The following is an 11699-nucleotide window of genomic DNA, read 5'->3' on the forward strand; positions in this document are numbered from 1 at the left end:
TTTGCATTTTTAAGTGTACTCCCATCACTAGATCTATAGACCTAGAAGTAATAAAATACAAGTAACACCCTTCCCAAAGTCCTACATGTCACTAGTATGGAATTCTAAACACAGTATTAAAGGAAGTACACAGAGGGTGCTTGCTCTGCACAATTATTGTAATTTGATAAAACTATAATTATCATGGCTCTATCTTATGGAATCCTAGCATTTGCACTTAAGTGACATATATGTCATTATCTGGTACAGAGCTATACGCCACTCATGTTTTAAGTATTGCACCAAACTTCAAATCCCAAGATTCCACTGGATGAAGCCATAATAATTAAAATGAGGTCAAACTACTATTACTGTGCAATGTTGCTGTACTTGGGATGGGGCATGTGAACTGCTATGACCTGGAAACAAATAAAAAGAAGACAGTTACCAGGCCAGATTACGCAATGTTTTCTAAATGGTTGGTCTTTAGATGTTATGATTCTAGAACTCCCAGAATCCATCACCATTGGCCATTTTGACTGGAATGTCTGGGAATTGGTCCAGTAGTTTCATAATGTTGTGTTTGGTCTGCTTTTTTATATAACACTTTTTAGTATATTCTTGTTACTAGTGCTCCTGGGGGTGCACTTGGCATCATAAAACCTTTTGGAAATAAAAGAGAACCTAAATCACACCAACCACAAGTCAAACGTGACATCCCAATGAAAGAAACCTGTGACAGAGATAGGCTCATAGACAAAATAATGGAATGCTTGGATCCAACCTCTAAAGCCACATTCCTTTTGTTTTCTGCCTTTCTCTCCCCTTCTAATCCACCTGTCAAAAGCAGGACAATTCTGTCTCCCTTTGCTTTAGTGGATCTACACATGAAAGCAATGAGAGACAAAGAATGCAAAAATGCTGACAGAACCAAATACAAACAACTCCCCCCCCCCCACAAATAAGGAGGTGGGGCCATTTCATTTTATTTAGTTTCTCTCCCTAGCAGCTGGGGCTTGGAATCATAAAATGGTGAAGTAAGTGAGTTATTTAGGATGTAGCGGGAGAGCTGAGAACATTCCCTTCCACCTTTGTTCCAAATCCAAGAAATATTTCATATAAAACCTGGACAGAGAAAGATTTGGGCAAAAGACATTTTTGTGCACTCACACTCTTCACACACAGCCATGTACAGGAGCAGCTACTTACGTGAAGTTCGCAAGGAGAAGTTTGAAAGGTCAGATGCTTATGAGGAGCTACCAGAATCACCAGAATTTGGCAACCTTGCTCAAGCCCAAGGCCTGGAAAACCTGCAGGACCTCAATGAACGCTTTGCCAACTACATCAATCGTGCACGGGTGCTTGAGCAACGCAATGCCATCTTCCGCAAGCAGCTCGAGACGTTCCAACGCATGGAGGAGCTGACTGGGTTAGAAGATGCTTTTGCTGCCCAAATTGATCTCAATCGCCAGCGTGTTCGTGAACTGGGCACTGAGAGATCCAAACTGGAGCGGGAGGAGAAAGATGCCCAGCGCATGCTGGATGAGTTCCGTAACAAGTAAGTTGTCTGGAAGTGAGAGCGATATTCATTGTTCCAAACTCAGGCATATTGCTTTTCCATTGTCAAAGGCCATGGTGTTTGATTCAGGAGTTGTCCAAAGTGATCTACATAGTGCATTTAGAATGGGGTGGGCCACTTTCAGCAGGTGACAGGGCAATTTAGTAGGAACTGGGGGTGTCACAAAATGGATGGGACAGCATGTGGGCCTTCATACATTGCCTACTTCATCTTTAGAATGAAAGAAAAGTTAAACTCCAAGCAATTTGGCTGTTGTCTTTCAAATCTTTCTCTGAAAGAGAGACAGTGCAACACAGAGAGGCCCCCAAGGATGTTTACAAAATACCTAATAAAATGCATATCTCCTAGATGAAGTGCATTAAATAAGTTTGTGCATTAAAATGTGCATCTTTGATGTTGTTGTGGGGATAGGTGGTGTTCGTGATGCTGTGCTTTTTTGGCAAAGGAAATCTAAAGTAAAAGTAAGTTTGCATGTTTTAGATTTAGATGAAAATAATATTTATTCATTTATCAATTAAATCCTTCTCCCAGCTTTCGGTATTCTTCAGTGTCCATTTTGATTATGATGCCACCCAAATGCACACTGAAGACAACAACAACAACAACAACATATAAAACAGTAGAAGCACCCGCTGATTAAAATTTAAGCTGCCAGCCAAGGACAGGCTAATGATCAGTCAGTCTGTTTGTCCAAACCCTTGGCGAAAATTCAACTTCAGTATCCAGCCCCAGTGCAACTGGGATGCTTTTAACTTTCCTCTCTCATTATAGCCCTGTTACAACCTGCCCTGATTCAATGGCACTGTTTCCATGTATTGTAGCACTGTTTCTGGATCATAACACCCACAATTATATGCTGACTGAGCTAATTTTATTAGGGCCACACACACACTTGATATTAGCCAAAAGGTCGATATATATAATAATTTATGCTTGTTGGGGTTTTTTTGTTTCTCTTCTTTGTAGATATAGATATGAATGTGAGTATCAGCAGATGCTGAAAACTACTCTTGAGCAGCTTAATAAGGTGAGCTAATAATATCAAATGCAAAATTGTTTTTCTATGGTTTCCATATCTTTTCCCCTACTGCTGCTTGCGAGTGTGATGTCACTGGCACTATTCAGTAGGTGTCAGTGCCATTTGTGCAATCACATGCTGCAATTCCCCTTTTGCAATAGACACATTAACTTGGATTGTGGGGAACTGAAATTTTCCACGTCTGAAACAATGCCATGAAAAAGCATTTCTAAACCAAATGAGTGACATCTGGAAAAGTATTATGTATTTGTGCTCAGGCGCACCCACAACCCCTGAATGAGTGTGTTCTGGACTAGCTGTCTAAAGATTCAGTAAAAAGGAAAGGGTGCACAGAATATGAATGTGAGCAAAATCTGTAAGTCAAACAGAGCCTCTGAAATAATGTACGGGGATTGCCTGCCTAAGGACCGGATACACTTTGTGTCTTCCCAGCAGCGCTGACTCTTCTGAAGAAAGCTACTTTCCAAGATCAAGAAGAGATATATTGAAATTTTGAGAATGGGTTCTTTGAAGTGAAAATTTAAATTATGCTTTCTCGTAGGGAAAGGCTGTCTATGAGAGGAGGAACAGGCTTTATGGTGCATCACTTTAAAAAGCAATTGACATCTATGGAGAATATATCATTTTTAATCTTTAAAGAATGTGTGAAATTAAAATTTAATAGCTGATCTCTGTACTTTCATGTGTTAAAAAAAATAGATCTTTCTAAGTTCAATGTTGATGGTTAAACCTTTGACTTCATTTTTAACCTACTGTTAGGCCTATTACAGACTGCCAAAATAAACTGCTTTGGGTCTCTTTGGAGGTATGCTGTTTAAATGATGCATGCATCCTAAGAATCCAGAAGCTGCACCAAAGCTGCACTCGGATGCTTAGGAATGGAGTGTGGCTTTGGCGCAACCTCTGGACTCTTAGGACTGATGCATCACTTAAACAGCATACCTCCAAAGAGACCTGAAGCAGCTTTATTTTGGCAGTCTGTAACAGACCTTTGTGTTTTAGTTTAAAGTTATTTTCCCATTTAATGGCAGAACACAAAGCAGATTCCCCTACACTTTGATTGGTGTTATAGTTATTAATTTCATATTTCAGGTTTCCATATCTCATCACTTATTAATTTTTAGAGGAGCTGATATAACACAAAATGTATGCTCACACATACAAATACACAGAGAGAGCTATCCAGACTAAGGGTCAAACCAGACACTAAAGACAATACATATTCTCCTCAATTAGCACATTAATATATTTTAATATATTAACAATTAACATACTTTACCTCTCATAATGCAATTTCATTAGAGATATGTATCTGGTTTTATTTCCTAATAACAAATCTCAAACCAAGCACTCTAAATGCAAGATAGACAGTTGAGGGCAATCGTATTCTATGAAAAGCAGATCTTTTACCACTTGAGAGAGCATCTAGCAACAGCAGGAAAATCAATTTTGTGGCCTCATTTTTACAGTCCATATATAAAATAGACACAATCTATATAGGATTGTTGTTCAACTAAACAGATGAATGCTGCATTTTTAAAAGGGCAAAATACAATTTTGTGTTCCAATTCAAAATGTCTTTTAAAGAGCACAGAATGTATTCTGGAATATTTTCTAAGCTTTGAAAGTTTTGTTCATTCTTTTCACTCTTGTCTCTCCTTCATTTTGCATAAGATTCCCTGTTCTAGTGTGATTTATTATTGCTCATATTATCATTATTCCTTGACAATACTTCACGACTTGCTCTTAGTAAGATAAGAGCAAAGGAGAAGACAGAATGGAAGAGCAACTTAAACTTCAGTCATAGGCATGCTTACCAGGAGGCAAGCCCCATTCAACTCCATGGGGCCTGCTTCTGAGCAGACATGTTCAGAATTGCACTGTTGAAGAGATGGGTTGACTGATAGTTCCCTTCCAATTTTTTGATAATTTCAGTTATAGTGGTGCTTTGGATAACATGATACACACAGAGAGAAAGGGATCAAACGATGGGAAACCAGCTCAAGCTAAACTAATCTGCATCTTAAGTATTAGCTGTACTAGCAGGTATGAATCTGAAAGTTTTGGATTTGTTCACTTGTGTGTTGAGATTAAAGTTTTGTTTTCTGAGGGACATTCTCCATCTCCTGGTGTTATGGTGCAAGCCACATCTGTAGGGAAGAACATAGAAGAGAGACTAAACATGTGCTGTTGTTTTTTTAAATGAATAAATGGAGAAAGTGCAGGAGATGGCTTTCCTCTGACACGAAACAGACCATGCTGGGTTTCTTTTCCACAGAGGTAGCTGAACCACAGCTACAAGGAAGAATCCTCTGGCACTTTAGAGAAGATTGCCAGATTTATTATGGCATAAACTGTTTAGGACTTTAATTCATCCTGAGGTGCACAGGGTTTTATGTTGAACTGCAAGTAGAAAGACCGCTGGTTGTATAGTGAGATGAAAGGAAAAGGAAATGCAAAAAGTTCATAGAGTGATAATTAGTTTATTAACAGTCTCCACAAAACCAAAATTGTCTTGTATTGGTAAATCAATTATTCTATAAATGTGAGCATTCTCATTTTTTACTTTATAATAAAAATGTCTAAAAATATTGGGGGTAGCAACTGTGCCAGAGTGGACCCCCATTTTCACCCCCATGCACTTACTGCAGGCGAAAGAGATGTGTTGCACCTGAACTAGGAGCATATATCACATTGAGATACACACATGCATATATGTGTGTGTGTGTGTGCGTGTGTGTATGAAGGGTTGTTGGGATGGGGGTAGTGGGATGAACCTACAGAAACCATCTTGTTTTGTCGCAGTTTGAGCAAATTTAGGCAGTTTGGGAACAACGTTTTGACCAGAAAAGAATGGAAGGAGTCAAGGGATTTGGGTTGGTTCCTTGAGGGGTTGCTGGTTGTAAAATAAGCTCTGGAGTGTTTCTAAGTTGCTCTATTTTGAAGGAAACAGTCCACAGATCACAGTACTTTCCATATTGACATTTTGGTCATGATAACGAAATACATTGTTCCACATTTTGCTACCTCTGTTCTGAATCCTCATTCCTAGCCCCTTCTCATGTGTAAGAATTGTTGCTGTTAGACAACCGACAATAAAAGGGCAGGGTCTCAGCTTGAAAAGCAAAGGACATAAAAGGTCATCACATAAACAAGACAACCAATATTTATAACAGTTATGAAAAATAGAGAATTGAAAATTTATCATATATATATATATATATATATATATATATAATATGAGAAACAACATAGCCAAAGGTAACAATGCATATATGACAAAAAATATAGCAACATATAGTGAAATCTTTTTAAATGTATTGTTGCATTTGGCGACATTGTATGTTATTTTTCATATTGTATGTGTGACATTCTATTTAATTCTGTATATATTTCTATTCTTTTGATTTTTCATAACTGTTACAAATATTATATTTATTGGTTGTCTTTTTAATGGGATGCTGTTGTATGTCGTTTGTATGTGTCACTGCCAGAAACAAAGCCACAGACAGTGTGATGGGGGTGTTGTGGTTTGCAGGTGAGAAAAGAAAGGAGAAAAGCAACATAATGAATTGATTACTGGGCAAGCGGCTGTGGTGACTAATGGCTCCTTTGCTCTCAAATGTAATTCAATCATGGAAACAAACACTTTCATCTGACATAAGGTGACATGTCACAAACAGTAAATATCAAGCAGTTAATGCCATCCCCATTAGCTGAAAGTGGTTGCTTGAGAACATTCATAGATCAGCCTGAATAAATAACATTACGCAAATACATTTGGTTTTAGGACCCATCTGCAATTTTCTTCTTCTTCTTCTTCTCTCTCTCTCTCTTTTAGAAAAGGTCTGAGCCGTCCAAATGAAAAATCAGTGCAAAGGTTGCACAGGCTCTCATAAAGGACAACATAATGAGTACGTGAAAGGAAGATCACAGAAAGTTTGCTCTGTACATGTGCATATAAGTGTTCTTCTGAAGGCTGTGTTTCCTGTTGTACAGCGTAGAACAAACATAACTGCTTATACAGGCACCAGGCTCTGAACACTGAACTTCCGTTCAAATGTGACAATCTTTATTTTCAAAGCCAAGGCATAAAAGTTACACCTTCTTTCATAAAAGGTGTGAGGGAAAGACCAGAGGAACTGAAAGATTATAGATCCAGATCTTGACATCCACCTGATGTGGACAGCGTGTAGTTTTTCAAAAACACTATTTTGTGTGCCGTAAGCTTTTGTAGCTGACAGTCTACTTTAACAGATACATAAAGTGCCTAAAGGTGAGAGGTATATATCTGTCTTTCTATGTACGCACAGGCACATATGTCAATCTTTACTCTTGCTTGGACAACAACACATCAATGACCTCCCAATTGTGCTAGTCCTCAGGAATGAAACATCGCTGCCAGGACAGTTCTAGTATTGGCAGTCATATGGTCACAGTCTCCTCCTCTACCCTTCTTCCCCTTCCTCCTTGTTATTTCCAAGCAGCCTGAATGTCTTTATATATTTGTTCTATTTCTCTTTTTAAAGAAAGTTACACCATAGTAGCAGACCTCCATAAATAAAAAAATTAAAATTAAATAATAATAATAATCCAAAGGCATGTTGAATAGGGCATAGGGCAGGAAGGTGGGTTTAAAGTGGGGTCAGAAAGAGAACATGGGGCAGCGGCAGCCCCAGTTGTGCAATTGCAATTATGTGCAATATTGATTGCTCTGAACCTTGTATGTTTCTATTTGTTTTTGTTTTTTAAAATTGATGCTGTGAGAACAGGGCTCATATAATAATATCCAGAGCTTGCAAGAACATTCTGCCTATAGTTCAAAACTTTTTTGATCCTGTTGACATGTGGTAGGATTGGGTCCTTGAGTCAGAGAATGTGAGCAGAGCAAAGGAATCGGGGATTGTGAGAAAAACATTTGAGGAAGCTGTGAAGCGGGCAAAAGATAGAGGGGAGTGGCAGTCTTGTAGTGACTAAGGGCCTTGACAAACTGGCATAAAAAGTTGATCTCAGGGCAGAGTGGGGGCATGGTGTCTGCACACCAGCCACCCAGACGCTGCTCCCACACCACTCCTATGTTGCCCGTCTGACCAGACAGCAGGCAGCATCATGCCACATCTTCTGCACTTTTTGCAGCTCCTTTTTGCACCACAGAAAGGCCACATTGGGGCCACGGCATGCAGTTGCTGCAGCCCTGATCTGGCAAGGAAAGGGATGGCATCTTGTCACCCTTTAGGAACCATCTGTATAGCCCCTAAATAATCTACTGTTTCATTTAGCAGTTGCCCCACATCCAATGACTGAAGTCTATAGCTGCCTTTGAATCCTAGGATACATAGCAAGAGACAGGTTGCAGCCAGGCAGTAACCCTACATATGTGCACTACATGACTATTAGACTCCATTCATTACATTTTAAACAAATACTTCAAAAATACCTTTAATTAAAAAAAAATTAACAAGACATAAAACAGTAAATAAGGGGAAGAGATATCTGTAGTGGCAAACAGGGCCCAATAAAAGATACAGGCATTCATGCAGATCACAGCCAGTACTGAGCATGATGGACCAGTGGTGCAGCTCTAGATGAAACAGATACTGATATCTTGCCTTCAGATTTTGCAATGTGTTTGCACTTAGGGATTGGGATAAACCACTATGAAACACGATATGAGTGTGTAGGTTAATTTATTAGATTTATTCAAGTTTGTGTTAGACTACTTAGTTATGCTTCAGATGTCCAAGTGTTAACTGTGTTGAATGTGTTCTTAAATTTAGTTTTTAGAATTTTAGTTCCTCCACTCAGAGAGACATGTGAAAGAGAGTTTCAAGCTTTAGTGGACCATCTGGACTGTTATTGCCAGGTACTTATGAGTGGGATTAATGACAGCTGTAGATAACTTATTAATGCTGTTCCCACTGTGAAGGATTTTTACTTATATTTTTAAATCATGCAAGGTGTTAAACATTTTACAAGTATAAATGACATTTTTGTATCTTTACTGTAAGTGGGTCATTGCTAAAAGTAAATGCCTACTATAGCACTATTATTCCACTTAAACTACCATGGCTGTGTTCTGTGGAATCCTAGAGTCTGTAGTTTGGTGATGAACTACAGGAGCTGTCTGGCTCAGCATTCTAAATTATCATACCTAAACTTCAAATCCCATGTTTCCATAGGATGCAGCTATGACAGTTAAAGTGGAGTCATTGTGCTACAACTGTTTAGTGTGAAAGGGTGCCTGGTGCCACTGACTGGAACTTTGAACCATCAATAGTCTAGATTTTATCCAAGAATCTAGGAACCATATATTATCATTTCATGTGACACATATCTATCATCTTCACCATCTATCTTGCCTTTTCCACAGCTGAGAATTGGGGCAATTCACAAAATATAAAAAGAATAAGGATAACCTTGTATACATACATAAATAAGCAAAAAATGATTGAAATGAATGAAGTGATCTGTAGAGTTGAAAACATTTGAAACAAATAATTAAAAAGGGGAAAGACAAAAATAAACAGAACAGCACACCGTGAAAGCTCCTTAAAGTCAGTTCCTAAAAACATGTTGGAACAGAAAAGTTTTCACCTGCAACCATAAAGTCTGCAAGGAGGAAGTGATCTTAGCCTCTCCAGAGAAAGAATTCATTAGTCTGAAACTCAAGTTCTGATTCTAGATTCTAGTTCTACCTTCATCTCTGGAGCTGGTCACAAGGATTGCATCCATTTGCTAGAACTGAAAACACATTGATCTGGGCTTAAGAACTTGTCATAATTAATGTTTGTTTGTTTTTTAAATGTGAAATTATCACTTCAGGTTCAGATTTAGATTTAGAGCAAACCCAGGTCTTAAGATAGAGTCAGAACAGATAGCCCTGAAGAGGCAGCTTGAAGCTGCCCCTCCCAAAGATGGATTGAGGCCATGACAGCCACATGCCTGGCCCAAATCCACCTTGAAGGTGGCCCAAAAAGGAGTGGCAAAAGCTGGCTTTTCCAAAGCTGGCTTCATGATGCTCCAGCGGCATGCGGTGTATAAACGCCATGCAGCCAGAGTGTCATGAAGCCGCCTGTGTGTAAATGGTCAGGGTGGCTTTTGGATGTGTGGCATCAAAATGTCGCATCCTGAAGCCACCCAGACAGTGGAGTAAAAGGGCTGTCTGTTTGGCCCCTGTTGTTCCAAATTAGCTATGATTTCAGTGGGCTCACATTAATAGGCTCCCATTAAGCTCACAACAGTCAAGAAAGATGTAGACACAGAACTCTATGTTTGGTAAAAGAAACACATAGACCCACTTAAATACAACCATCATGTGTAGTGGTTGGAAGCCCTCTCATTTTCTCACAAGAAATGAATGGGAGGCATGGCCAGTTGGATTCTTAAACTGAAATTTGGATCAGGACAATTTGAGTCAGAATTATTTCAAATCAGATCAGGATATGATTCAAGTGATCAGGTGCCTGTGTACAGACCTATTTATTATATTGTTTATGTGGTGGTAGTACATGTATGTATATACATTATTTTACAATTCTTCATGACCCAACCATTTAAATGGGATACATCATTTATTTCACCAGTATTCAAGACTGGGGTATTTTCACAGTTTAAGTGGCCAGGTAATGTGCACTGAGATATAATTTCCTTGCACCTATCACCTTCAGATGAGTGTAATAATAACCTGGAGACAAAGATCCGATAGTGCAACAAACTACCAGAAAGATGAAAATGGTTTGTTCCTTGGCAATTTTCTTTCTGAGTGTTTTGACCAGGCTCATGCATTCCTAAGAGACAAACATGAATAGTTTAAGAAAACAGGGTTTATCAACATGGGAAAGCATTAATCAACAGTTTTGCAAAGCTATTGGGCTTTCTTGCCTTGTTTTTCTTGTTTAGAGGAAAAAACATTGCTAATTAATCACTGTTGAAATTACCATCTAGGGATGGGAATGCGGGTGGAGGAGATGACACAGAAACAATTGTACAGCAGGTTGGGGGGAAAATATTCCTTTGTTTTTGCACAAAGGTGAGGTGCACCAAAGGACCTCCTTCAAAGAGCTGGGATTCTTTAGAGCTCTTGGATGCATGATGCTCCTCTAAAACAAGGTGTGTAGACCTCACTTCTTGGCATTGTTGTGTGCCTTCAAGTCATTTCTGACTTATGGCGACCCTAACGCAAACCTAGAATTAATTCAAAGGGTGTTTGCCATTGCTTTCCTCTAAGACTGACAGAGTATGACTTGCTCAGGGTCACCGCGTGGGTTTCCATGGATGCGCAGGGATTCAAATGATCACCTCCTAGTGTCCTAGTCTAAAACACAAACCAATACACCATGCTGCTCACCAGACCCCACATGACTTGTTTAAATGTTTTTTTAAGTGAATTTGACTTTGCTCCAGCAAGTGAGTGGTGCAGTCAACAGTGGATTAAAGACAACATAGAGGTTGGACCAAAAGGTTGCCCATCCTTGTGCTGGATCAATGGATCCTGAATAATATTCAAGGCAGCAACTATAGTTCTCCTGCTCCTCCTCACCTTGCCTTCACAACACCACTGTGAGGTTAGTCAGGCTACAATAGAACAAATGGCCCAAAGTCATGTGGGGTCTGGTGAGCAGCATGGTGCATTTTCATAGCTGAATGTTGACCAGAAGTTAAATATTCCAGTGTGGTCCACTATAACACATTGAAGTGTGGGTGGGGGTGCACTGCCAGATGTGAATCTACAAATGAATTAGCTGTGAGAGAATCTTGCACTGGTATATGACTTCCTCTTACTGGTCTAGACTGTTGGTGTGTCATATGGGTGGGAAGTTGAGTAGCCTGTCAGATGTTGTTGGATGGCTCCCCGTAACTTCCAGTAGTTAGGAGCTAATAGTGAGGAATGTAGTTCACAATCATCTGGAAAGCCATACAATTCCCACCCTGGCATATGAGAAACAACATAAACTGTCCAGATATGTCATGAGTGCTGAATGCCACCAGCCAACTGAATTTGACTTAAAAGCACAAACCTAGTGCTCCTTATTTAGCAAATATGCACTAATCAGGGGTATCTGTTTCTTTCCCTTCTACCTATAGGCATCAATGTACTAACCT

The 11699-nt window shown here is 39.3% G+C and overlaps 1 protein-coding gene across 1 annotated transcript in view; it reads left to right on the forward strand.

Moving 5' to 3' along the window:
* Positions 1-1081: 1081 nt before the first annotated feature.
* Positions 1082-11699, forward strand: part of BFSP1 (beaded filament structural protein 1) — a 26910-nt gene continuing 16292 nt past the window's right edge. Inside the window, exons 1-2 of the mRNA XM_042445204.1 lie at positions 1082-1537; positions 2525-2585. Of these exons, the coding sequence (XP_042301138.1) occupies positions 1167-1537; positions 2525-2585 (432 nt within the window). The 5' untranslated portion in view covers positions 1082-1166. The remainder of the gene's footprint in view (positions 1538-2524; positions 2586-11699) is intronic.

The sequence above is a fragment of the Sceloporus undulatus genome, chromosome 1, assembly GCF_019175285.1.
Source record: "Sceloporus undulatus isolate JIND9_A2432 ecotype Alabama chromosome 1, SceUnd_v1.1, whole genome shotgun sequence".
Taxonomy (NCBI): domain Eukaryota; kingdom Metazoa; phylum Chordata; class Lepidosauria; order Squamata; family Phrynosomatidae; genus Sceloporus; species Sceloporus undulatus.